The 27,288-nt window shown below is 50.7% G+C and overlaps 1 protein-coding gene across 13 annotated transcripts; it reads right to left on the minus strand.

The window, feature by feature from the left end:
* Nucleotides 1–683: 683 nt before the first annotated feature.
* On the minus strand, nt 684–19,431 carry Def8 (differentially expressed in FDCP 8 homolog). Of its 13 annotated transcripts, none has more exons than XR_007105371.1 (15): nt 19,205–19,424; nt 15,120–15,253; nt 14,227–14,324; nt 12,428–12,577; nt 10,980–11,121; nt 10,276–10,386; nt 9,608–9,772; nt 9,021–9,148; nt 8,777–8,890; nt 8,546–8,629; nt 7,543–7,623; nt 6,470–6,610; nt 6,176–6,285; nt 4,681–4,914; nt 684–2,875 (listed from the first exon to the last, which is right to left on the minus strand). XR_007105371.1 is itself a non-coding variant. In XM_047527949.1 (14 exons), the coding sequence occupies exons 1-14, from the start codon at nt 19,417–19,419 to the stop codon at nt 4,812–4,814; spliced, it is 1,776 nt and encodes a 591-aa protein (XP_047383905.1). In that variant the 5' UTR covers nt 19,420–19,424; the 3' UTR covers nt 685–4,811. The 13 variants fall into 13 exon arrangements, 11 of the variants coding, with proteins under 11 accessions (XP_047383905.1, XP_047383909.1, XP_047383914.1 ...); XR_007105372.1 differs by adding an exon at nt 5,079–5,307 and having other exon boundaries at nt 685–4,914; nt 19,205–19,431; XM_047527949.1 differs by having other exon boundaries at nt 685–4,914.
* Between the last annotated feature and the right edge of the window lie 7,857 nt (nt 19,432–27,288).

The raw sequence follows: 27,288 nt of genomic DNA on the forward strand, positions 1-27,288 counted from the left end.
GGCTGGTCCTGAACTTCTGGGCTCAAATGACCCTTCTGCCTCAAGTCTGCTAAGCCTGGAACTCTAGGTGCACACCACCACTCCCAGCAGTGGATGCCTTTTAACCTGGGTGTAGGGAAAGATTTTCCGTGACTTGAAGTCCAGATTAAATGAAAGAAAACATTAATCAATTTGGCTATATAAAAGTATAAGCAAATAAAATATTTCCATGGGAAAGCAAATAAGGTCAAAAGGTACTGAGAAACTGAAAGGAAATGGCTGCAAGATATTTTTACAAATAATGGGCTAATATCCCTAACATGCAAAGAATTCATAAAGATTGGAAGGGAAAATACCAAAAATCCAATAGAAAATTGGACAAAAGACATAATTCATAAATAAATTAGATCCTGAAATAGGAAAAGAAGTTCAATCACACTTGTAATTAGAGAAATGCAAATTAAAACTACACATTGTTTCTCATTACCTTCTTGCACATATCAGAAAGTTTGAGCCAGGCATGAGCATGGGCCCATAGTCCCATCTATTCAGGAGACTGATGCAGGAAGATTGTGAGTTCAAGGCCACCGATGGCAGCTTAGTAAGACCTTGTCTCTTATTTAAAAAAAAAGGGGGGGGCTGGGGCGATAGCTCAGTCAGTAGAGTGCTTGCCTTGTAAGCACAAGGCCCTGGGTTCAATCTCCAGCACCCCCCAAAAAAAAAAAAAAAGGCACGTGAGGACACAGGAAACAGGTTGAAAGGCTCCCACTGGCCTAATCTAGGACACTTAAGCATCAAAAGACTGCAGTAAAGGATCGTAACCCAACGAGTAAAGTAGAAACTTGTGTACATAAACAGAAGGGGAGATAGAGCTCTTCCATATAATAGTCAACTAATAAATGTAGATAGGATGGCAAATATCCAGTCATCAATTGGCAGTGGCATCATCAGAATTGAGTTAGGCAGGAACCATCAGTGGATGCTAAAATCGGTGGAAGTTTGGATATCTATATAAACTCAAAGTATGTCCCCACAGAATACTTACAAAAGGATACTTATGACAAAAGGATAAATAGTAACCTCATAATGTAAAAACCTGGCAGACACTACTTTAGCCAGGTCTCCAGCAATGGGACAAACGTACATTGTGTGCCTCCAGGTCACAACAAGGGCACAGCATCACTGCTGTGGAATACAAAACTCAAATATGTGAGACTAACCCAAACTGGGGTAAGGGAATCTTCTTCAAAATAGTCAGTCTGGAGGCTGGGGAATGTAGCTTAATAGAACATTTTGCCTAGCATGTGTGAGGTCCCTAGGTGTGATTACCAACAACCACTACCAAAAATTGTCTGCATGCACTTTTCAAAAATGTCAGTGTTTGGTCAGATTAAAGAAGGCTAAAGAGACTTGGCAACTGAATGTAATGTGAGAGTTGGGAGGAAAGGAGGTTGACTATAAAACATTTAGAAAACTTGCAAAATCTGAATAAGATTTGCTATAGGTTTTATAGTACTGTGCCAGTGTTAATTTCCTTGGATAGTTGCACAGTGGCCATGAAAGGCAGTGTCCCCGTGGGAGAGGGCACACAGACATATGCACAGAAAAGGAAGAGTCTAGAAGCAAGCTGTTTGCAGTTTGATGTCCAGTGGTTCAGAGCAGAATGTGTAAAAGAAGAAGATAAAGCACATGGGGCCAGATGTTAACATTTAGAGAATCCAGGAGATGGAGAAATGGGGAAATTTTTATAACTTTATAACTTTCCTGTAAATCTCAATTTACCAAAATGAAAACATTAAAAGAAAAAAGGCATAACCTGAAAGGGGGGAAATTTCACCCTCCATCTCATGTCCCAACTTTAGCTACTTAGTTGTTTGAGGCACAGTCAGCACCCCAGTCCACAATTGCCTTGGAAGGCGCTTCCTCTCACCCTTCTGGGGATGCTCCAATAGAAGGAAAGAAGCAGATATGCTCTTGGGCTTCTCTGGGGCACAGAGTTGCAGCACAGTAGTCCATCTGGATGCAGTTGCATATGCACAATGTGTAAAGACACCTTCTAAAGCAGAGTCCTGATATGTTATGGATCATAGCCCCTTTGAGCTCCTAGTCAAAACTGTAGATCACATCTCTGCAGAAGAATGCCCACCTAGAGTTTTGAATCTAATTTAGAAGGGGATTTGTGGACCCCATGAACACCATCCATTAATAATCCCTATTTAAGGACAAGGGGAATGGCCTTGAGCTGCTGTGAGGGTCCTTGTATTGGGTCTGGTTTGTGAAGATGGATGATGTTCCAGGAGCCAGAATGGGACTCTGGCTGAACCTGTCATGATTACATGATGGGCCAGTATTGCACAACTTATTGAGCCAGTCCTTCTAAGGACTTCAGAGAGACGCTTCTTTTTTACCAAGCATTTTCTACATGGAAGGCACAATGCTGAATGCTTCCTGGAGATTTGTGTGGTCGAGGAGGCTGAGATAAATCATGCAAGCTCTGCACACACCACCAGAGCAGGCTTAGACCTTGAGCTGTCTGACACCAACTTAAGCACTTCTTCCACCCTATCAGTTACTTCATCCCAAACCAGATACAGTTAGCCTACTAGATGGGGAAGGCCATGAGGTTTCCTTCCCCTACTGTTGGCTTTTATGTCAACTAACTCTGCTCTGTCCCAGATTCACCACAGACACCAGAGTCTAGACAACACATTTAATGAGACAGAGATGGTGGCATTGCTGTGACTGGGCCTTCCTCAGGCCACCCTGGCTCCATGCTGTGGGTCCCTTTGGGTGTGGTCTTCTGTAAGATGCTGGCCATGCAAATCAGCTTCTGGCTGTGGTTCTTCCTACCATGCTGTGACTGGTAGAAGGTCCCACACGTGATTCTACTTAAAGACTGTCATCCAGAAAGGGCAGGTAGAGAAGAGGTGTTGGGGGACAAGGTATAGAGGTGAGTTAAAGAATGCTAGTTGTGGGAGGAATGAGGAATACCTAAAAAGGGGATCAAATGCTTTGTCCAACAAATGCCAGTCTATGAGTGTGTTCTATGAACATAATGATTTGTAACTGGAATATCATGATGCTGACTACACAGGAGATTCAGGAATGACCAACATCCATATGACAGCAATGTGATGCAGTGGTGAGAGACGTGCAGATTTAGGGGTGTAGGAAAAGGGCACTTGGCCTTTGATCCCCCTGTTCAATCCCAAAGAGAAAGGGGAAGCAGGATAGGGAACCACCACTGACCCGACCTCATGTCACAGTCCTTAAAGGATTTCAACATGTCCCCTTGTCACTGTTCCACCCTGAGGTAGGTCTATACCACTCTCCCCATTTTCCAGATGGGGAAACTGAGGCAAAACACAGAAAGCGTCTGCCTAAAGCCACCTGGCGGCACAGAGGGATAGGGAAGATGCTGTGTTCATCCCCCCAGAATGGACCAGCAAGCTGGGCTACATCCTGCTGGCTGAAGTGTCTCTTGGGTTTAGTCATAGTTGATGGATGGTCATCACCTGTCCTCTGCCCACCCACCTGTGTATATCCACAGCCAAGCACAGTCCAGGGTGGGGAAGAAAGGGACAGACAAAAGCAATCCCTGCTGTCCAGAGACAGATGACTAGGATGCCATGTCCTGACATCCCATCCTGCAACCTCCCATCCTAGGACCTGTAAAGTGCAAACGCCAAGGCTGGATGTGGCCTTCCCACTAAGAGCCTTGGGTCCTGTCCACCTTCCAGGTCTGGGCATTCACGCATGGACTCTAGACCTGCTTGGCACTTCCTCTAGCAAATATTCCCATTTTTCAGGTCGCAGGCCCCCAAACAAAAACTTGCCAGTGAGTCATCTCTGGAGCTTTCTGGAGTTAGTCAATCTGGAGCTTTCCAGATTGGCAGCAGAACACAGCTCCAGGGAAAAATGTGGTCCCAAGAAATGCCACACAGTCCTACTGTAACCAACTCTTTTGACTGACCTGGAACCTCCCCCAGAGATCCAGTTCCTGCTACACACCTGGAGGCCAGGACACCCTCTGTGGTCTGGACCCACCACTATTCATCTCAGAGCACCAGGATAAGGTGGGCTGGGCCAGAGCAAGAGCAGCAGCAAGTTTACCCAATAGAGAAAAACCCCATGGCAGAAAGTCTCCCTTACCATAGCAAGGAGAGCAGGGACCCACTGGACTGAACTGCCTATGGATGACTTAGAAGAACCTCAGGAGGTGGGGCAGCCCATGGACAGAACTGTGAAGAGCCCCAGCCAGGGATGATCAGAAGTTCCCAAAGAGGCAAGGGACCAGAAGGATTGGTCTTCTAGCATCTGCCAGAGCAGATGAAACAGGCCTGATGCTGGGTGTCCACAGTCAGCATGCTCAGGTCTCACTGGTCACTCCTCTGGATCCCTCTGGGGATCTTTGCCTGACCAGTTGCAGAGTGGCCTGGATGGAAGCAGGGAGGGGCATCTCCAGGATCCAAAAGCCTTGACCCTAGGGGATTGGGGAATGCTATGCCATGGGGGAAGTAAGAGTTTCTTCCCTATTCCCCTGGGAAGTCATACCCTGTCCAAGGAGTCTTATAGTGGAGGTGGAGGGTAGGGGCTACATTGTGACCCCTCACAGCAGCACACCAAGTTAACAGCCAGGTGCACATGCCCCAAGTCCCAGTAAGCACCTGGAGATCATCAGTCCTGGTGGGCACTGCTCACCCGCTTCTGGCCCAGCAGGAGTGAAGACATCCAGAGGATGCACCCAAGGGTCTTCAGGGCAGAAACAGAACCCTGACTTTGGCAATGCCAGTGGGGTGGGTGCCAGATGAGGAGGTGGGGTGCCTGGTGCTCTAGGCATCCACGTCTGGATCAGGGTCCTGGAAGAGTGACTGCTTCCTCAAGTTGAGCCGGGCACACTTGGGGCATGTGGTTGAGTTGTCATAGTAGCAGTCCCTGGGGGCAGAAAGACAGGCTGGGACTCTGCATGTAAAATCATTCCATGGAACCCTCACAGCTTCCTAAGTTAGCTTCCATTAACCCTCTACAAACATAGAAACAGGCTCCCAGACGTCAGTACCACAGGGCAGAAGCAGGGTCTGCATCCAAGTGTGACTGACCTTGAGACCCGTGCACGTGCCTCTGCTGAGAGTCCTCACACCGCCCAACACCGCAGGCTCCAGCTGGAGGGGCTCAGCCAGACAGTTACGCTCAGGCTTCATGCTCTTAGCTTCCTGACTGTCTCCACCTGTTCTGCCACTGTGGAGCCTCTACCCATGGTTCCCAAACTGTGCATCAAGGCATGCCAGGGCTCTGCAGAGAGTGTGGGGCTCTGCAGGCTCATTTAAACTTTTGAAAAGAACACAACATTATTTGACATCTGTCAGACACCAACATCTGTCAACATTAGCTTTTGCTACAACCCCTTTTGTGACAACCTAGCTTTTCAGAACTGGGATGTCATCAGTTGCTATGATAAACAGCACATGTCCCGCAAAAATCAATGTGGGGGCTGGGGTTGTGGCTCAGTTTTAGAGCACTTGCTAGCATGCCTGAGGCACTGGGTTTGATCCTCAGCACCACATAAAAATAAATAAGATAAAGATATTGTGTCCATCTACACTAAAAAAAAAAAAATTTTTTTTAAAGTGTGGGCAGAACATGGAGAGTTTTGTCCCACCCGACTCCAGGGTCCAGCACATCAATAATAAGAAATGATACTTGTTGAAGAACAAAATTCAAAATGCTTCTCTTCTAATTTATGTGTATTATATTTCCAAACAGCCACTAAATCTTCAGGACATAAATCCTTATAACCTGTTTGGACATAGGTATTTGGTTGACAAGTGTCAGGTTGTTTTTTGTTCTTAAGTAGCTGAGGCACTAAGGATTCCAGGAACTAAAGCCTGGGAACCTCTGATGGTACTGACCCTGGGAGAGTGACCACCACTGGTGCAGCAGGGAAGCAGTGTGGACGCTGTGAGCAGGGCAGGTCACTCTGGGCTGCACAGCAGTCCCTTCTCAGCACTATAGGAATTTATCCCTGACGGGATTTCTAATGTAGTCAGACATTAGGATCTAACTACATATCTCAGGTTCAGCCAAGGCCCAAAGGTCCGTTTCCCTCTGTCTCAGGGACAGCAGTGCCAGCTCACATAGACCAGCTGCAGCTGAGCCTCAGCACCCAGTCTGAGGGTAGGGTCCCAGCCACACCCACCTGTGGAAGACGGCTGAGCAGTCGGCACACACAGATGTGTGACTGTCAAATGGGAACAGCACATCGCCCTCTCTGCAGAGCTCACACACGAAGCCCTTGGCCTGGCACCGCTGGTGGGAAGGGGAAACAATGTGGGAACTGGGGGTAGGCAGGTAGGTGCCAGCTCCAGCCATGCATACATTGGACCCAGCTGCTTCTCCTGCCAATCCCAGCTTTTGAGCCTGCAGGGTCAAAGAGCAGCTCCATGGTCCCTCTGGACCAGACCCCAACCATGGAGGGGCTAGGGAGGCCCACCTCACAGTCCAGCTTGATGTGTTTGGCGAAGAGTGTGTGGATCTCGGTGAGCGAGCAGCCCAGGCGGCCCATGTGCACATCCAGCAGATCCTGGATGGAGTACATCTCGTCGTTCTCCACAAAGTGCTGCCGGTCCTGGAGCTGTGAGCCAGAAGCTGTGACCCCCAAGCACAGAGCAAGGGCCCTTCCACTCCACCCAGGACCACTTCCATTGTCAGGGTTCAGGGTGCTTGAGGAAGTTACCTATGTATGGGCCCAAGAGCAGAGTCCAGGACCCTGGGCACGCCTAAGAGGGACACAGGGCCAAGGCCACATTTCTAGATCTATATGCCCCTACTCTTCTCACCCCTGTGATGCTTCCTTCAGCCACAATGACTGCCCACTGCTCCCCTCTCCCCAGGCCTTCCCACTTCAGCCGCACCTCTTCCTGGACTCCCTTCTTGACACCCGGCCCCACACTCCCTGTTCCCTTCCCTGCTTTCTCTTGTCCTCTGTGCTTATCTCTGACACTCGATTTATTTTTCTTACATTCCTCACACTCTCCAAGGGTGCAAAAATCATCTGCCTGCTTTATTCACTATTCTCAGAATCTAGACCAGGGTCTGTGAATGTTTATTGAACAATAAACTGTTGAGTTTAAAACTTGTGTTTCTCAGGGCTGGGGTTGTGGTTCAGTGGTGGAGCACTTGCCTAGCATGTGTAGAGGTACTGGGTTCAATTCTCAGCACCAGGTATAAATAAATAAATAAAATAAAGGTCAATCAACATCTAAAAATATTAAAAAAAAAAAAAAAAAGACAAACTTGTGTTTCTCCAGCAGAAGGGCCAGGTCCACCTCCATGGAGACTCACATGAAGGCTGCAGGCAGTCTCACTCATCTGAGTTTCCAGGAGAACATCTTTGTGAGTAGACACCTGATGGCTTATTATAGACCTGGTGTTTCTGGTACAGTCTGGGAGACCCAAACTGCTAAAAGCTAAACATACACAACTACCAAGTTATCTGAGAAGTTCTGATCATGAGGTGTCCCCACCACCCTGGTTCTTTGGGGCCAGTCTCTCTGATAGTCTGACCTGCAGTAGCAGACGAGCTTCCATGGCCTCCTTGCAAGTGATGAAGTATGGCTTCATGAGCAGAATGTCCTGGCGCAGCTTCTGTGAACAAGGGAGCAGGTGAGCTCCTCAGCCAAGGCACAGGGGGAGGCATATAAGGCACAGTATGGGTGCAAAGATCCAGAAAGGTGGTCATGGCTCCTCACCATGGCCTTGTCTGCAAGGCAGAGGGACTGGCCCTATGCTGGTTTTATGGGGTCATGCCCCTCAGGTGGCCTCAACTTATTCTCTGGGTGGCAGCAAGATGATCAGGGAATGGGGAGGTACCCTTGGGTCCCCCAGGATGGTCCCATATCTGAGAGTTCCAGCCACACTCACGTCAGGATCCTGGGGTTCATTTACCATCACCCATAGAATCCTCTGCTTGCTCCGCTTATCCCAGCTCCGCAGACATGCAGTGTGCCTACAGGGCAGCACTGGCCCACATCCCACACTGAACCAAGATTCCAGTTAGGTCCCACGTCCCTCAACAGCCTCTGTGGCCTCGGCAACTCAACCCGCTCTGCTTGGTCCTCTCCCCTGAGACATGGAAACTGACCCTTTCCCACACCTTGCCTGAGACAACACTGTCACCTCCCACCTGGACACAGCTTCAGTTTGCCCTCAGTCCTGGCTCTCCCTCCTGGCTGGAGGAGGGAGCCACTTATAGCTGCAGAACACTTGAAAGTAGCTGGTCTCTACTAAGTGTACAACACACATGAGCATTCTAAGATGTGGCACACACCAAGGGTACAATAGCTCAATAATCTTGCATATTGGGCTGGGGAGATAGCTCAGCTGTTAGAGTGCTCGCCTCACAAGCACAAGGCCCTGGGTTCGATCCCCAGCACCACAAAAAAAAAAAAAAAAAAAAAAAAAAAAAAAAAAAAATCTTGCATATTGACTGCACATTTAAATTACCTTTTAGACGCACTAGGTTAAATAAAACATATTAGTAATCTTATCTTCACCTGTTTCTTTTTACCTTTTTAATAAGGCTACTAGAAATTTTTAAATTGCTTCCATGCCTGGCATCAGATTGCTTCAGAACAGTTTCATCACCATCAATCTGCAGGACAGTCAAGAGGGCCTGCTGAACCTAAGCCAGCATTACCTCTCCTCTGCACACACCTTCTGTGGCTGCCCCCGCCCCCGGCCCCAGGGGACTAGAAAACAGGATCCATTAGACACAGCGTCCTACCGCCCCCAGCCTCACCCGGATCTCCACCAGCTCCTCCACGTAGTTGAACAGCAGAGGGTTGATCTCCCGGAGTCGGAGCACCGGCCGGGACACCATCAGCGCCAGGTAGCGCATGCTGCAGCGAGACACCTGCGGGGTGGTGGAGTGACTGCACCAGCCAGGCCCTGCCCACATCTGCCTGCTGGACGTGGAATGTGCCCACCCCCTTGCCTGCCCATTGGCTCCCCCCAACCCCATGGCCCCTGCCCTCAACCCCCACCTTGCGGGGCTCGAAGTCCCAGTTGTGCACCACTCGTGCGGGGATGACAGCCAGGTCATTCCAGTGGCAGTGGCCGCAGTAGTACTGGCCTGTGTAGTCGCACTGCCGGGCCTCGCTGGGCACGCCCCCTGTGAGGTCAGCCATCCAAGGTCACTGTGGCAGCCAGGGCCTGGCCTCACCGGCCCACAGCCCACAGGAAAGAGCTGTGAGGCTGAGGGGCTCATGCCCTCAGTGGCTCACCAGTAGGACAGAGCAGGAGGATCTACTCTGGGACTGCCCGTGGGACCCCAAGAATGAATGGAGGTAAGTCTCAAGACAATCTGCAGTGTGGCTCTCCTGCAGTTCTCCTAGTCCCTGCCTGCATGGGCTTCCTGTGACAGAGGGTCACAGAGCTGAGTTTTGGTCCTGGCCCTGCAGAGATCTGGGCAAGTCAGGAAATAGCTAGAACCTCAGCCTGCTTTACTCGGAAATGCAAAAATGCCAGGCACTTCCCAAAGACGGGGAGCAGGGACTGATCCCCAGACCTTTACTTAACCCTTCCCACTGCCCATCCTGGAACAGCGCCTGTTCTCCCTGCCGCCACTCACGTAATGAGATGGGCACCCGGCACTCAGCACAGCGGTAATCCTGGCTGTCCAGCCCAGTCTCGGGGCAGATGTTCAGCTCGTACTCAGCCTGGTGGCTAACTTTGGAGCTCACGCAGGGCTTGGAGATGAGGCTCAAGCACTTGCTGTGGCAACGGTAGTAACACCCTGGGTGGGGACAACCAGGTCTCTTAGAAGTGGAGAGGAAAGTCCTGTAGCCCAGGCTGACCTTCAGCATGACCACTCTGCATCCAGCACAGTTCCACTCCAGGGTCCAGATCAAGCCAAGAGCTTCCTGTGGTACTGCCGCAGGCCTCGGCACCTCAAAGATCCTCTTGGCCCTCTGAGCCTCCTCTCTCAACTCCAGATGCACATATCCTGGGGCCAAGCTGCCACTCCCACCCATCAAACCCAAGCTGTGCAAATGGAATTTTTACTCCTGTGTTCCACCATCCTCGACTTCCCTCTCAGATTTCAGCAACTCCACCCATCCACCTTGAGTCATGCTGACTCACTCCCCTTATCTTCTCCTTGGCACTTCCAGGCCCTTAACTAGCACTGGTCTCAGCCACTTCTCACTCCATCACACCCATCAGAGCGCCACCGATATCCTCCCCCTTCCACTCACCTCCCCTTCCAGCTCTGCCCCCCTCCTTCCACCCATGCTCAACTCAGCAGCCAGAGTCCAAGGCAATTCAGCACCCAGATGGCTCTGCAGAAAAGCCTACTTCCACCACACCTCGCCACAGATATGATGCTCCAGCCATTGCTCTCTGCTCCTCCTTGAAGACATTTCAACAATGGGGCCTTTGCACAAATGGCTTCCTTAACCAGAACAGTCCTCCCTGGTTATACCTGTGGCTTGCTCCCTGACCTCCAAGCATTTGCTTAAATGTCATGTGGGCACCCTAAAGTGGTACCCACTCTACCCACAACACATCCTATTCCCTTTCCCTTTTTTATTTACTACCATGACATTTACTAGTCTGATTTCTCAACCAAGGGAATCTTCTGCAATGATGGAAATGTTCTCTCTGAACTATCCAGTGTGATAGCCACCAGCCTCAGGTAACTACTGAGCACTTGCAATGTAGACAGTATAGCTGATTCATTCATATTTAAATTTGATAGCCATGTATAGTTAGTGACCACCATACTGGACAGCATGGATTGGATGCAAGGCCAGTGAAGGCAGGGCTTTGTCTCTACCATTCCTTGCATCTCCAGTACACAGTAGGTCTTAGTCCATTATTTACACTATATAGAATCTACCTGAACGTGACCCACATCTGGGAGCAGAGCTTTGGACTTCTCTGCCCTACCCTGGGGACCTAGACTGCTTATCCACCAGGAGTGGGTCTCAGTCTTGGCCCACCTGTGCAGGTGTACCAGGTCTGAATGAGCCCCCAGATGATGGTGTTGCATTTGTCACAGGTTTGCTTGACACTCTTGCTCTTCTCCTTGTAGAAGCGGTGCTCAAGAAGGACCCGAATGTTGGGCTCATCCTCATTGGGGTCCTGCAGAGAAAGAGCCAGGGAAGGGTCACTGGTGAGCTGGTTTCAGTTCCTTTCCTTCACTCTAGCCCCTCCTCTTATTTCTTCCAGGCACTGCTTATAGCAGTGTGAGTTTCCCTTAGCAATAGAAAGATTGTCAGTCAGGGGCAGACCACTGATCACCACTCCCTTTCCCAGGATCCCTTGCAGCCACTTGCCACCTGGCTCTGCCCTATGAGCAGGAATGATGTACTCTCCTTTTGCTGTCTGGGTGCAAACCAAAACGATGTGGTGTGGAGACATTTTGGACTTCCCCAGGGACTGGCAGAGCAATGAAAAAGAATCATCAGGGTCTTCAACACCATTATCTGTCACATGGACCCCAGACCACCTGTGGGATTTTTCATGAGGAAAATTACATACCGATCTCCTTTAAACCACTGAATTTTGGGATGTATGTGTTGCCACAGCCTTACTGGTTTCCTAATGAATACTCCACTTCAGATCCCCAGGGGATCCTAAATCAGCACAGGGCACACAATGGCAACCAAGCCAAACAACACAGTTGCACTGCAGGTGGACACCTGTGGCTTTTGGACTCAGATCCATTGCCTCCTTCTGTTCTCCTGCCAGGAAAGCACTCCTCCTAGACTAGATAATGTGACTGAAAGCAGTATTGCCCCCACTCATTTGCTTCAATGGGACACGTGATCAGAGCTGGTACACTGTGGTGATTGTTTCGAGGGTGGGCATGTAGCAGGACTAGGCAACCACTAATCAGGAGTGACAGGAGGGCCCAAGACTGACTTTTGCCTTAACCACTAGCAAAGGGAAGCTTTTAGACTGGGGGTTTGTCTCAGTGGTAGAGCACTTGCCTAACATGCAGGAGGCACTGGTTCCACCCCCAGAACTGCCAAAAAGAAAAGAAAGGGAAGCTTTCATCTGCACAGGGTTGCTGAGCTGGTGCAAAGACGGGCTGCTGTTGCTGGGCTCATCTCTGCCATCTCCTCTGACTACCTGAGGAGGGATCAAACATGGAAAGCAGAACAAGAGAGGACAGGATTCCTGAGGACCTTTTAGTTAACAAGAAAATACTTTCTTCTTTTTGGTTTAAGCTTCTTAAGGTCAGGTTTCTGTCCCATGCAACCAAGAGCATTTAGACTAAGAGGAAAATAGCCTGCACACAGGATAAGGGCCTTTATATCTCAGACCCTCAGAGACCAAAAAGACCCACCACCTGGGAGGGAGCTGGAGGCTGCCCTGATTCTCCTGCTTCCCACAGTTCTGGCCATGGCTCTCGGCTCCCTGTGTTCAGCAGGTGAGCACCAACCTTTAGCTCCTGGAGTTTCAGCCGGAGGTGGATGAGCCTCACCACCGCATCCTTCTGCTTCTCTGACTGCTCAGGCAGCTCCAGAATCACCTGCTTGCATTCCTCTATCGCCTGCTGCAGTTGCTGAACATCGGAGGCCAGGAACAGACCCTGCCAGGTTGGGGAGCAGTCAGATGGCCACTCCTCAGACTCTCCCTATTGAGGCCAGACTGGTCCTCAGGGACAGTTAGGCACAGAGCAAACCTCAAGTCCCTCCCCTAGATGAGGACTTGCTCAAGGCCCAAGAGAATCAGCAGCACAATCAGGATGCATCCCACATTGCCTGCCCCCACTGGACTAGTCTACCATAGACCTCTGAAGACTAGCAATTCAGGGTGCTTTTCAAATGACAACTCCCAAGAGCTGGAATGGCTGCTCAGAGGTACAGGACATGTGTTAACGTGCTGGAAGCAGAATTTGGTTCCCAGCCCAGCCCCCCCCACACACACTTCCTTTTTTCAGAATTGTGTGTGTGTGTGTGTGTGTGTGTGTGTGTGTGTAGGGAGTTTTGTTTTGTTTTGTTTTGTTTTGGGTTTGGGTTTTTTTTTTTTTTTTTCTTTTTTTTTTTTGGACTGTGGGTTGAACCCAGGGGTGCTTTACCACTGAGTCACATCCCCAGTCCTGGTTTGTTGTTGTGTTTTCTTGATATAGGGTCTCACTAAGTTGCTGAGACAGTTGGTCTCAAACTTGCAATTCTCCTGCCTCAGACTTCCAATTTGCTAGAATTACAAGCATGCACCACTGTGCCCAGCTGTTTCACTTACTTTAAAAGAGTTTCCCCTTAGAGGAAAGCTGGGGAAATGACACTTGCTGTCATGAAGGAGAGGAAATGGCCACTTGGCTCAATTCCCAAGCCCAGACTGATACCAACAAGGGAATGGAGGTACCCACCACCCCAGAGCAGCACTTCCACTGCTTTCTCCACACACAGACCCAGGGACTCAGGGACTCGCCAAGCCCCAGACCCAGAACACACCACAGGGAGGCAGGTCCTGGAGCTGAGAAGTTTGGGCTGATGCTCAGGAGCCTTCCTCATCTACCAGTATGCTGGGCTCTAAGAAAACCAGGCAAAGAGAAGATGGTACCCTCCCCTTCTCCTTGGAGAGTCTATGGCCAAAAGGAAGTATTCAGAAATGTTACGATAAAGACAAAAACATATAAGAGATATGTGTCTGCACCAGCAACATTTTAAGGTCACATACAAAATGAAATATGAATTAGAATTGGGGGACTTCTGGCTAAATCTTTTTATTTAAGTTACATTCTATTTTACTGTGTTTCTCTCAAATAAAAGTTGGAGATGGCTTGCATAAAACTAAAGGCTTTCAAATTTTAAAATCATTCCAGCTCTCCCACATACAATTTTCCTTCAAAATAACTCTTTTGTAGAACCTAGTGTAGAACAAGCAAAAGGGATCCTGCAGCATTGAGTGGCAGGGGAGGCAGGGAGGGCTTCCTTCTTTCCCTCATCTACCCTCACTTTGCTGCATATCTACAAGACCCCTGAGGACCCCCAAAGGAAATCAACCCTCACACTTGCTGCATTAAGAACCTGGGGTGGGAGCTTAGAGGAGTGTGGAAGCCCCAGGTTCCCAAGGCTCCAAACCCAGGCTGTCTCCACCTGCTCTCAAACAGGCTCAGGTCTGAGCTCCAGGAGACTTGGCTGAGGTGGGAGCTACCAGGTGGTTTTCTGGGGAGAGAAGACCACACCCCTCACACCTCGTGGCCCAGCCCCTCTCCCCTTCAGACCCAAACCTCACCACGGGGCGAGAGAAGTGGTCCTCAGACAGGCCAAGATCCATCACTCGTTCAGAGCAGCGGAACTCGGGCTCCCCGGGGGGCAGCTCAGGCAGGATCTCTGGAAGAAGAGAGGATGGGTGTGGAGGGTGGTAGGAAAGAAAAGTCAGTCTGCTCTCTCATGCTCCCCACCTGCAGGGAGGAAGCTGGGACTGCTGGAGCAGGGAAAGGGGACTCAGGGAGACCCAGGAAGGGAGGCATTGGGGAGCTGGGCCCTGCTCAGTTCTGCACATCTGTATGGTCTAATTAAAAAAGATGAGGTGGAATGGTACTTTACAGTGCTAAAAAGAGACCCACAAGATAGCATTATAGAAACATCTCAGTTTTTACAACAGATACCTCATGTATAAGTATGTGAACCCTGGCACTGGCTCAGCACAGCCAAAAGAGCAACTGAAATTTCTGAAAAAAAAGGAAGGTGTGTGTGTGTGTGTGTGTGTGTGTGTGTGTGTGTGTGTGTGGTGTATCCACTGGACAGTTACACCACAAAATCTATGACCCTGGCATGGACTCCAGGCCACCTCTGCAGTTGCTGGATTCAGACCATCCTGAGCCCCTGATGAGCAGGGACCTCTGGACGGATGCTCCACATGCTAATTGCCCCCCCCAGATCTTGGCTCTGAGTTGGCTCCATAATGTTCTTCGAGCTGCACTGTGTGCTTGGTCTGGATTCAACAGTGGCGTTCCAGACACAGATCCCTGCCCTCAAGTGCTCATTCTGGCAGGGAGGCAGAAGTGAACCACAGAGCAGGTAGAAAGACTGTGCCCCTGGGGACCTGCTGTAGGAGAAGGCCAGCATGCTGGAGAGGGCAGTGGGAGGACAGCATCAGAAGGCCCAGAGTCCCCCAGCACCCACCTTCAGATGCAGCATCTGGGGCCTCCTCACTAGGTTGCCGTTCATGCTGCCTTGGCCCAAGCTGCTTGTTGAAGGGGTTGAGGTGGGCCTGCCGGAACCGGGCCAGCTTCTCATCATATTCCATAGCATCCCACCTGTGGTGGCCCAGGCAGGGCTAGGGTGAGTACGCAGGTCCCAGCCTCACCATGCACCATTTCCATTCCCCAAGCCCCCTGCCTCTTTCAGGAGCCATCCCCACACCACAGCCTCCATCCTCAGCCTCTCCCCAAACCACATTAGCCGCCCCCATCCAGGTCCTATTGGCAGTGTCCCCTGGGGGAAGTCCACAGTGAAAAGGCCTCTTCCATGTCCATCATGTATATGACTTATCCAAGGGTGCCCAGTCAGATGGTCTGGAACCCAAGGTCTTCCCTCATAGCACAGGGGGTCCTAGGCCCCAGACGCTATAGGGCTCCAGCCCTAGGGTCACCCAGTAGGCCTAACTGGCCTCACTCAGCACCAGTCCCGCCATGCCCTTGCTGTTGGCCTATTTCCATGAGACACGTCTCCTGGAGCTGGATCCTCCATCCCGACCTAAGGAGCTCCTTTCTCACCACAACCCCAGAACTGCAGCCTCTGTCAGAGTGCTCAGTGTGGGATACCCCACAGCCAGTGCCAGGGCCCATCACACTTTTCTGGTGACTGGCAGGACTCACCTTCCCCCAGCTCCAGGATGCATGTTCTAGGAGTGCTAAGTCTCCATGACTGCCTCTAGGTTCTAGGCTCTGCTGGCACCTGTCAGGCCTGGTTCCTATCCTACTGATGAATGCATGACCTGGGACATTCCCACAACTCTGTGCCTTGGCCTCCAAGGTAACAGGCAGGAAGTGCCTAGACTATTACCTGGTAGAAGTCAAGGATCCATAACTTCTTTTCCCTCTCAGGGCTCAGCAAACTAAGGACACACAGGGCTGATGGCTCAAGGTAGGAAGGAAGGGCTTTGGTTGGGCAGGAACACAGGCAATCAAATGTAGCTGCCCATTTAATTAGCTGGGTTGCATTCCACAGTCCCTCTGCCTCTGTTCCCTCCACAGTCTCCCTCTGCCTCGATTCCATCAACCACAAGTCAGTCCCTGTCCAGGTGAAATTGGTTCATAGATATTGAACATAAAATAAGCTCTTGGTAAGATTTACTATTGTAGGCCAGGTACAGAGACACACACAGTTCAGAAGGCTGAGGCAGGAGGATTCCAAGTTCAAGGCCAGTCTGAGCAACTTAGCAAGGTCCTACACAACTTAATGAGACCCTGTCTCAAGAAACAAAAAAGGACTTGGGATGTGGCTCAGTGGTAAAGCACCCCGGCATTAAATCCATGGTACAAAGAAAGAAAGAAAGAAAAAAAAAAAAAAAAAGATTTAGTATTATAGGAAGTCAGAAAGATATTTTTTTTTAAAGCCATGTGGTAGGTGCATGGATGCTGTTATGCTTCTTCCATACTTGTTACAGTCTCGAGTATGTAAGACAATCCTGTGACTCCTCCCCTGCTCCTTCGCCCAAAAGAAGTGGAAGGGAACTGAGTCTAGAAGGAAAGGCCCTGCCCTGGGTCACAGTGTCACCTCACTGGAAGCTAAATAGACCCACCCCTGTCCCATGCTGGGCCCTACAGCAGAGTCAGAAGCTCCACACCACCTGTGGGACCTGTCCTGCCTGTTATGCCTCTGGTGTGGAGTGTGGGTTGGGCAGCTAGAATTTCAGTCCGATAGGAGTCAGCACCTGCTCACAGGCTGCTCCTGGGTCAAAACAGGAGGAACAGAAGAGGATGCAGGTGCTGTGGCTCCAGCCCGGCCTTTTACTTATTACCTGACGACTGTGGATGGCTCACACTGGGCACCAGAGTCAGAGGCAGCCACCTGATGCCCAGAGAACAGCCACAGAGCAGGAGAGGTTATGTACTCCCAGTATTCACTGACCCCTTCATTCTGAGTGGTTGAGTCCTCATTCTTGGCTTGTCACATGATTTCCCAGTCTCCCCTATAGCTAGACATGGTAATGTGACTATGTTCTGACCAATAGGATATAAGTAGAAGGATCACACAAGACTTCTGGGAACTGTTCTTAAAGGGAGGGCTGCCCCTCTTCAGAGCCCTTCCTTCCTCTTTCTGTCTGGGATGCAGACGTACTGGGTGGAGCTGGAGCAACTACCTTGGGCAGGGACATAGAAGCCACAATGTAGATGACCGAATAACAAGATTTCAGGAGACTCCATCTGAGCCCTGAGCACTCACTGCTAAATTTCTTTCAAGTGAGACAGAATTAAACTTCTGCTCATACCACTGCTATTGGGAGGTAGGGTTCTGTCTCTTGCAGACAAAACAGATCCTGACTGATCACTGTAGTTACCACTTAGTTTTAAGATGAGGAAGCCCAATTTAAACCCCAGCTCTGCCAGTACCTTCACTGCATGATTTGGGTAAATGCCTACATATTTCTCTATTTCCAACTTGTCATGTCTCAAATGGGGGTCACAATAGTACCATGAAGGCTATTGTAAATATTGATTAATACAAAGTTCTGAGAGTGCTGGCCAGCACATAGTAAGTATGTGATATACATCACTACAACTTGTTACTATCATTGTTACCATTATTGTTGAGAATGACATCTCTGACTTAAATTCTGTCTCTCCCAGTGATGAGCTACAGGACTCCATTTTCTTGCCTATAGTCAAGGGGAACACCTTCCTCCTCAAGTGGATGAGAGATTAAATACATGTGTAGACATTAAAACCAGTAGCCCAGAGTTGCTGCTAAGCAAACCATCGCTGTCATAACATGATAATCAGCCCGATAGAAAGGAGTTGGAGTGGAGGGTACAGGAGCCACCCCAAGGAACTCTCCCTGCAAAGCTTGGCCTGAGACTTTAGGTAAACTCTGGCAGGAACACCTTTACAGTTCCCAACAGCTGTCCTGGGGCAGCAATCTCCATAGGAAATAGCATCTTTTATTCAACTCCCAAGTAGCAGTATCACCCCCAGGCCTGGCACAGAGGCAGTGGAGTCATTTGACCTCTCAGTGCTAGTTTCTCTCCTGACTGGTCAGGGAATCGTGTTTCCCTGTCTGCTGAGGGCAGATAAATGATGTTCCAGCACATGGTTGCAGAGTGCAACTGCTGACTTTGAGAAGACAGCCATCAAACCATCCCCCTCATGATCACCCCACAGAACTCTGCGCCCATTATTTTGGCTTGGGTTTAGAAAGGGACAGGCAAGAAAGGGGAGACAGAGAGGAAAGAAACCTACTGCTCACCCTCTGCCCTCTAGAGACCTCCCCTCTCCTGGTGGGAGCTGACTGCCAACTCAGCAATAAAGGAAACCTCAGAGTGTAGCCAGAGGAGTTCTTGGGGCAGAGGGACACTGAGCTCAGGATGTCTTCATGACACATGCATCAGGCCCCCCAGGTCCTGCTCACCTGGCTACCATTCCAACTGCCATCTGGAGGCCTTGAGAGTTCACCCAGAGGGGGACAAGGCGCATCCCATCTGTACCTGGAACAAGGCCTGCCAGGACCCAGGTGTGCCCAAGGACAGGGTTATCATTCCTTTGAGGACTATCCACCAGTGAAGCTGGCTACAGAGACAAACCTCCCCGGAGCCCTGACCATCACCTTCATCCACCACCCGAATGCACCCTGGGGATGCTCAGGTTCTCATAAGGACCCGTCTGCCACCACGCCCACCCATTTCGTAGATAAGAAACCCGAGGCTCAAAGCAGCCCAGTGTCCCCAATGGAAGCACCGTGATGCGGGTTCCTGGGCCTCACGGGTCCCACACTGCCTGTGACGATCAACTGGCTGTAAGGGACCCTCCATCTAGGTCCTAAACTCTGCCGCAGGGAAGTGCCAGGCGCACCCGGCCAGAGGGGAGGGCAGTCGGGGCCGAGGGGCCGAACCCTGCCGCGGGCGCGCGGGGGCCTCCCGCCGGCCCTGCGCTCTGGCGTCCGCGTCTGAAGCCGGGCTCTGGGAGGCCCCGCCAGGCGGGCCGTGTGCGCCCGCGGCCCGAGCGCTCTCGCCCCCTCCCCGCCGCCCGGGCCCGCCGCCCCGCGCTCACCCGACCGCCGCCGCCGCCGCTACATTGTAACCCGTCGCGCCGCCGCCGCTACATTGTGTCCGGCCGGGTCGTGCGCTGCTGCCGCCTCCGGCCCGGAGGCTCATGACAGCGGGTCCCCAAGGCGCGCGCCCTCCCCGGGCGCCCGGCGGCCTCCACGTCCCGCCCCGGGAAGTGGGCGACACGTCAGTCTTCTGTTCACCGTGGTAACGCTGCATTTCCTAGATTCCCTTTAATCGCAAAAGCCCTGGTTAAAGTCCGAGCCACATCGTTAAAAAAGAAAAGTAGTCCCAGTCACCCTGGGAGGATTAGGAACTGGCAGACCACATTGCAAGACCGGTCTGAGGCCCGGGACCCCTAGTGGTTGAGGAAAAGCAAGAACCGCCCGTGCAGGCCCAGACGCTGCGCTGGGCCCTGGTCTTCACTGCCGGTCAGGCAGATAACTGCACTCATCCACCCATCCTCCCAAGGCCATGCTTGACCCAGTGAGCCTGGCGCTGTTCAGAGCAGCAGGGGGAGGCAGCCTGCGTCGCAGGGCCTGGAGTTATTACTGCTTTCTGGTTGTTTGTAGGCAGAAGCAGGGCTGCTCTGTCCCACAGTCCTGCCCCCAGCTCGGGGATAAGCTTCTTTATTTGATGCTCCTTACCCCTGAAGGGAGGAACTGAGACAGATGAAGACAGATGCAGGGCAGCTGTGGGTTGTGGTGCCCCTCAGTTTCCCTGTGGAAAGCCTCTGGACATGGCCACCTTGCTCAAAGATGGCACCATAATGGCAGAGCCCATAACTGCAGGAACCACAGACTATCTCATTTAACCCTATTCAAGCCTAGAGGCAGGTGGTCTACAGGTGAGGGGGTTCCACCAACTTTACAAATCGTCAATAAGGAATGGAGCAAGATTTCAACCCAGCCCCTCGGGGGTGACTTTGGACATTGTGCTCCTCCCCTCCAGATCTGTTCAGACTGGAGGGTGAATTCACTGAGCTGGGATTCTGAGGCTGCTGGTCTGATTGTCCCTCCATGGTTCCTGTCCTATAGATTCTTTTCCACCTGGTCTTTCTTCCTACTTCTCTCCTGCCAGTCCTTATGGCCCTTCTGGCAGCCCCAGGCTGGGCGACAACAAAGGGGAGTGAACAGAGAGACCTTCAGGATACCCTTTCCTGCTCACCACCCCCACCAGATCTGCTTCTGGACACTGGAGTGCTCTGACTCTGCCCTGGTCCTTTTACCCCTTCTGTGCTTGCTCCCTCCCTTTCTGAACGCCTTCCGGAAGATGACCCCAGGAAACAACTCTGCCAACAGCTCCACAATGATGACCCCTCACTCACTTCCCCGCAACTCGGATGTTGACGTCCAATACTCTTCTTGACATCACCACTGAAATGTCCGATGAACCATTCAAACTCAGCATGTCTCAGTGGGCACTCAGTCTCTTCAAACTTGTGCTACCCTTGATGTCACCTGCACCTGCCCCAACACCTTTCCTACCATCAGCCCATCAGCTGATCTCTGGGGAGAATGAAGTCTGCCCCAGGCTCCACCTCAGGGCTCCCTTGCCAGTCTCCCTCCTCTCTTCCCAACAGGCCAGGCTTCGCCCTCAGCTCTTCCTTCCCGGACTCCTCCACTGCTCCCCCCTAGATTAGCAGTGGTGATCCTTCCCTCGCACTCATCACTGTCTGATGCCTCTCACATGTATGTTTTCATCTATTATTTGTCCCTTCCACGACCACCAGAAGCTAGGAGCTGCAGGCAAGTATTCTGTTGTCTTCCTTCACTGCTCCTAGTCCTAAACCAGTGCCGGGACACAGCGTGCTAGTTACATGGACTAAAGAAGGGTTGAATGCCCAGGCAAGGCCAGCGCTGAGAGGAAGATGGTGCACTCTGGGGGCAGTCCATTGCACGACCATGTGTTGGTACCGGCTAGTGACCTGAGTCAGTGTTTGTGCAAGTAGTGGCTGCTGGTCCAGCTCCAAGGAGAGACAAGGTGACCCCATAACTGACTTGTAGTTTAAGGTCTGCTTCTCTCTAACTAGTGTATGTCATGACCATGTCTCCACTCATTCAACAGCACATTTATTGAGTACCAACTATATGCCATGTTCTGACAGCACCAAGATACAGTGCTGAGAAGATAGACAAGATCCCAGTGTCCAGGATGTCAGAGAGACAATAAGCAAAGAAGCAGACTAATCAGAGCTGTGATGAGCACCAAGAAGGCTGATGAGGTGGCGCCTGGGCTCAGGGGCCCCAGGGGTAAGCAGGAGAGAAGCATCCAGAAGGGAAACCTCAAGTGCAGAGCCCTTGAGGAACTGACAGCCTGATGTGCCTGTGGAACCAAAAGCAGGTCCTGCAGCTAGAGTTTGGGCCAAGAGCAGGCAAGAGGACAGGCTTGAGATGGAGGGACTGTGAGTCAGCTATAGACATGCTGGCTCTGACTTGTGGGATGGAAGCCTCTGAAAATTCATTATCTCTTCTTTATTGAGATACAATTGACATAATAAACTGCACATTGTAAGTGTGCAATTGGATACATTTTGACATAAATGTACACTGAGAAATAATGACCATAATTAAGATAGCAAACCTGCCTATTGTCTTTAAGTGTTCCTTGTGCCCTTTCCTAGTCCCTTTTCTGCCCATCACCAGACAACCACTGATCTGCTTTCTGTCACTATACTGCATTTTCTAGAATCTCCTAGAAATACTATTCATATAATATGTACTCTTTTTTGTGTGACTTCTTTCACTCAGCAGTTACTTTGAGATTCATTCATTTTGTGCAGGTAGCAGTTGTTAACTCTTTCTATTGCTATTGATTAACATCTGGGCTGTTTCCAGTGTTCGATATTACAAACAAAATGACTATAAACATTGTGTGCAAGTCCTTTTGTGGACTTTCTATGCCTTTATTTCTCCTAGGCAAAATACTCAGCAGCAGAATGGGTGGATCACATGGTGTGTGTTTAATTTTCTAAGAAACTTAAAATTTCTCTCATGGTGTTTGTGCCATTTCATATTTTTACTGGCAGGGTTTGAGCATCCTGTGACCCCTCAGAGTCCTTAACATCACTTTGGTCATTGTCTCTCCTGGTGGATTCTGATAAAGTGGCATGATTGATTTCAGTGCTTTGGACTGAATCCAGGTTCACACTACCACTGAGCTAAACCCCCAATCCTTTTCATTTTATTTTTCATTTTGAGACAGAGTCTCACTAAGTTGCCCAGGCTGGCTTCTAATGGGATTCTTCTGCTTTAACTTCCCAAGTAGCTGTGAGCATAGCTCACACCACATCACCTCACTACAATTTCATTTTCAAAAAATCACCGTGAAGCCCAGTGTGGCCACACCTGTAATCCCAGATACTCGGTTGACTGTGGATCACAAGGATCACAAGTTTGAGGTCAGCCTCAGCAACTTTAGCAAAGTCCTAGCAACTTCCCTGTCTCAAAATGAAGAAAGGTCTGGGGATGTGGTTCAATAGTAAAGCACCCCTGGGCTCAATTCTCAGGACAAAATTTTTTTAAAAAATCCCTCTGATGCTGGTTGGTGGAGGATGGCTCAGCACAGGCAGAAAGAGATATTTCACGAAGTCCTGGCATCTTCTTTCCAAGAGCCATGTGGTCCCAAACCTATGACCCCCATCTGTCCCACTTCCCTCCCCTAATTCCTGCTTCTGTTCTCAGAACCCCTCTTCCTCTTTCCAGTTATGTCTGCTGGCTCTCCCCCACCTACCCCTCTCTAAAACTACCCTCTGCAGATGAAGACTTCCCCTGGTGCTCCACCCTACCCTGCAGTCAAGGGTACAGCAGCAAGCCAGGGTCGGGATGCAAGAAAGGCCTGGACATTTACTCTCCCTCTTTCTGAGACATGCTGACCAGTTTCCAGTGATAGATCTGAGCATGACCTTGGGGAGTTTAGTGTTTTCTCTTTTTGTTGGTCTTTGTTTTCTGACACTCATGCTGCTCCTAAGAATGGAAAGGGGTCAGCATTAGGGCTGTGGGTTTTCCATGGGGAATAGTCCCTGGCCACCAACTGAAGGAGGGAGAGCACTAGAATAATGCTAGGTGAACTCTTGGGAGAGGCAATGATGTCTGAGAGGCCAGCAGTTGCCAGTTTCCCTCCCTGCCCCTCTCCTATTCCCATCACACCGCCTACACCAAACACTGGTGCTTGTGGGTCTGAAGGTTGGGTAAAGGGGGAAGAAGTGATTGGCCTCAAAATCAGAACAATAAAGGCACAGATGACTCAAGGAGTACTGTTCACCTGGGCTACAGGAGTAAAGTTGCGGTTCTTATTGGTACAGGTGCTCTGGAGGGAAACTTGATGCTAGGCCACTGTTAGCACAGAGGGCAGGCACACAGCCTTCCGCAGGACTCAGGGTCTTCTCTCTGAAATTCATATAAAGATAAAACTGAGTCCTGGGGTAGGAGAACTTGCTAGGAGGTGTCAGGAGGTCAAAAAGAGGCAGCTAGGTCTAGGAAAGTACAGTGCACAATTTACTGGGGGGTTTACTCACAGAAGCCATGGTCCTGGGTGGTCCTGTTGGACGGCAGTAGGATAAAGCTCCACCTACCACTCTGAGGGCTTGTCTATTTACAGTGTATCAGGAACTCTGGGGACAGACCAGGGTTGCTCAGGGTGATGGTGGATGGTTGGGAAGGTTCAGGGAGATGTATGCATAGAGCCCTGGAGGAGTGCCTGGCAAGGAGAAAGCTCTGTGGAAAGGTGGTTATTCTTTATCTTAGAAGTAGGTTTAGCAAAGTGGAACTGGTCAAAGGTATTTCAGTTGTGGGTGCAGGAGAAAGATGCCTGCCTGCCTTTCCAGCATCTTTGAGGTACCTGTTCTCCCAGACGGCAAGGATGTGCAACTCCAGGGGCACTATTCACTCATCCAATTATGACAACCCTGGAGTTGTGCAATGTGGCAACTCCGTGAGTCCCTTTCAGTCACCTATCTGAACTGTGGTGGGTGGGGACTGAAGAAAAGCAATACTACAGTGCTCACCACCCCCCATCCCCTCTTTGCCAGCTCTCTTGCTGAAAGCACAGGAAAGAGAATACAAAAAGAAAAAAGAAAACGGAGGCAGAACTTAACGGGCCAGCGATGCTGTAATACGGAGGGGCATACTTTTGAGGGGAAAATGGCAGCAGGCCACCACGAGGGTCTGGGTTTTACAGGGTTTAGCAGGGTCAGGTCATGGGAGGAGTTTTGGTGGCCATCTCGTTTAGGGTGCAGCAGGAGGAATAGTAAGGGAAGTTCCCTGGGCCTATTGTCCACACCGTTCACTCACAGTGACCAGGAATGAGCTGTCTGTGTGCTAGACTGTCCCAAGTGCCACTGTGCTCCACTCAGCAGGACATAGCCCGCTGTGCTGGGGGCAGACTGTGTAGCAGGACAGAGCTGTGTCAGGGCAGAGCTGTGCAGGAGGGTGCCTCAACTTAGTTCATCTCAGAAAAGAAAAGGGACGAAAATTACAGGAGGTGATTGTGGAGAGGCTAAACTCCTGCATAGTCTCAACAGGCCTGCCCCAAACAGAGCCACATAATCCAACTGAACCTAAAAACAGGCCAGCTTTCTGGAGCGTCACCATAGTGGTCATGCATGTGACAAGGAAGTCCCTTCTGCTTTGACTCTGAAAAGCCAGCAGGAATTCTCTTGCTCCTTTCCGCACAAAGCGCCGCCCCCACCCCCCGCCCTGGTCCATCGCTATATAGCAGCTGTTATGGTCTGCAAACGAGGGGTTTCCCAAAAGCTCCTATGCTAATGCAGGAGATGATATGAATAGATCACAAACCAGTAACCTGAGCAGTAACCTTAATCCATTCGATGGATTAGCAATTTGAGTGGACTCCTGGGTGATAGGTGGGGCATGACTGGAGGACTGAATGCCTTGCCACTGCCTCCTGCTCTGCTTCTGCTGCCTGGCTGCCATGCGATGACCATCTTTCCTCTGCTAGGTCTTTCCACCATGATGTTCTGTCTCATTTCAGGTCCAGAGCTATGGAGTTGATCCATCATGGACTGAACCCCTGAAACCATGAGCTAAAATAAACTTTTCCTCCTCTGAGTTGTTCTTCTTGGGCATTTTGTTCACAGGGAGGAAAAGTTGACTAACAGAGCAGCCCACCCCAAAACTAGTGGCATCAAATAGAAGCCCTTTTATTATGGTCACCATGATATACATTGCCCAGGTGGGGACCCCAAGTGTGGAACTCCATGCACGTTCTCTTTGGGGTTTTTGTTGTTTTGTTTTTGCAGCTATTCTTACAAAAGGCCATTCTGGGTTCTAGAGGAGGGGTTTAGACTCTGACTCTAGGTGAGAGTGGCAAGGCCACGGTGCCACAGAGCCTGTGGTGTGGAAGACATTCTGTGGCCTTCTTTGGAAGATGCAACCTGTCAGGGGCAGAACATCTTCACCTTCAGACAGAGCTTCCTGCATTCCAGTGCTAGGAGGTTATGCAGGAGAGGAGGCAGCAGGGAGAGGCCAAGAAGGGAAGCCAGAGGGGCAGAGGAGGACAGAGACTGTGGGTCCCAGAGCTGCAGCAAGTGACCCCTAGGTAGAATGCCACCCTCTGTCTCTGCAGCATTGTGTCCCATGACCACCCAGCCTCTGCCTGTGCATGCCCAATCTGGTGACCTGCCATCAGTGATCTGCCACCCTGGAGGAACATCAAGGAAAGTGGTATGAACAGAACAGATGTAACAGGAAGGAGAGGCATGTGTGAGGCTGCTGGGTGACTCTGCAACACTTGAGGAGTGGGTGCTACAGGGTACGAGCAGGGGGCAGTGAGCACTGACCGCCATCCCAGGGGCATCTAGCTGCCGTATGAGAAGGGCCTGAAGGGGCCCAGCAAGAGCAGGAGCTGAGTAAGGACCAGACAAAATGGCAGACATAGCAGCAGATGTTGGGATTGAGTTGTGGGGGAATTCTGAAGGTCAAGTGTGCTAGTCAGCTGTCACTGTGATAAAATAGCTGAGAAAAACAACTTAGAAGGAGGAGAGGTTTGTTTTAGCTCAGGGTTTCAGAGACTTGGCCCTGTCACTTTGCATCTGTGCTAAGGCACAGCATCATGGTGGAAGCTTGTAGTGGAGAAGAATCTGTCCATCATGTTGACTGGAAAGCAGAAGCAAAGAGAAGGAAGGAGCCAGTCCCAAAGTCCCTTTCAAAGCTACACCCCAGTGACCTGATTTTCTTCCACAAGGCTCCACCTCCTGGAAGTTCTACCACCTCCCAACAGTAAGTACCACAGGCTGGCAACCCGTCCTTTAGCACATGACCCAAAAGGGGACATTTAAAATCCACACTCTAACATGGAGCCAGCCCAATTTGCAGGCAGAGCAGGTGTGCGATGCACTGGGGATTCTGGGGTGAGACTACCTTTGGCTTCACAGCCACCATGGGGTGAACAGCTTTCCTCCAGCAAGGGTTTGGCCCAAGCACCTGGAAGACAGAGTTGGCATCACCAAAGAGGGGATGCAGGCCTGAGGAGGGGATTGAGACATCCAGACTGTATGCCAGACTGGGAGACCCACATGACCACACCTCCTGGACCTTTGTGCAGTTCCTTCCCTGGCATCTGAGCTGGCCCACTGGCCACAGCACAGTGACACTGGGCCTGTTTCTGGCCTGGCCTTAGGAAGGCCTGGTGCCCTTGGAAGCAGCTGCATGCAAGCTGGCCCACCCAAGAGCACTGTGGATGGGAAGAGACTCATGCAGAACAGGCAGACAGTCCCGGCTGTGCACAGCTGGTAGATAGCGGATACTGGTCTCAAGAGTGAGATCTTGGGCTCTGAGTTATCCCAGCCAACACCAAGGGGTATCAAAAATCGCCCAGTTAACAGGGTAAATGGTTATTTCAGGGTGGTTGAGTTTGGAGTGGTTTGTTACACAGTTACAGCTGAGACACTGCATGCACACCTGTGTCCCCACCCTTGCTGGATGTAGAGCCCCGCCTACATCAGGGCCAGAACCAGACATGAGACCCTTGGCTTCAGTTGCTTGGTCTGAAGATAGGGATAGCAGCCCCCTCGACCTCTGTTCTGCACACAAAGTTGCATGAAGGGTGACGTGAGAAGGTGCTGACTAC

Source organism: Sciurus carolinensis, chromosome 16 (genome assembly GCF_902686445.1).
Source record: "Sciurus carolinensis chromosome 16, mSciCar1.2, whole genome shotgun sequence".
In the NCBI taxonomy this organism is placed as follows: domain Eukaryota; kingdom Metazoa; phylum Chordata; class Mammalia; order Rodentia; family Sciuridae; genus Sciurus; species Sciurus carolinensis.

What these genes read in the sequence shown, in the direction of transcription:
- Def8 (XM_047527949.1), bottom strand. Translation starts at nt 19,419, where the DNA reads ATGCAGCGTTACCACGGTGAACAGAAGACTGACGTGTCGCCCACTTCC. An exon ending in ACCACTTCTCTCGCCCCGTG is followed by an intron (nt 12,578 to 14,226) that starts GTGAGGTTTGGG and finishes CCAACCTGGCAG; the next exon opens with GGTCTGTTCCTGGCCTCCGA. An exon ending in TGCTCAGCCGTCTTCCACAG is followed by an intron (nt 4,915 to 6,175) that starts GTGGGTGTGGCT and finishes TTCTGCCCCCAG; the next exon opens with GGACTGCTACTATGACAACT.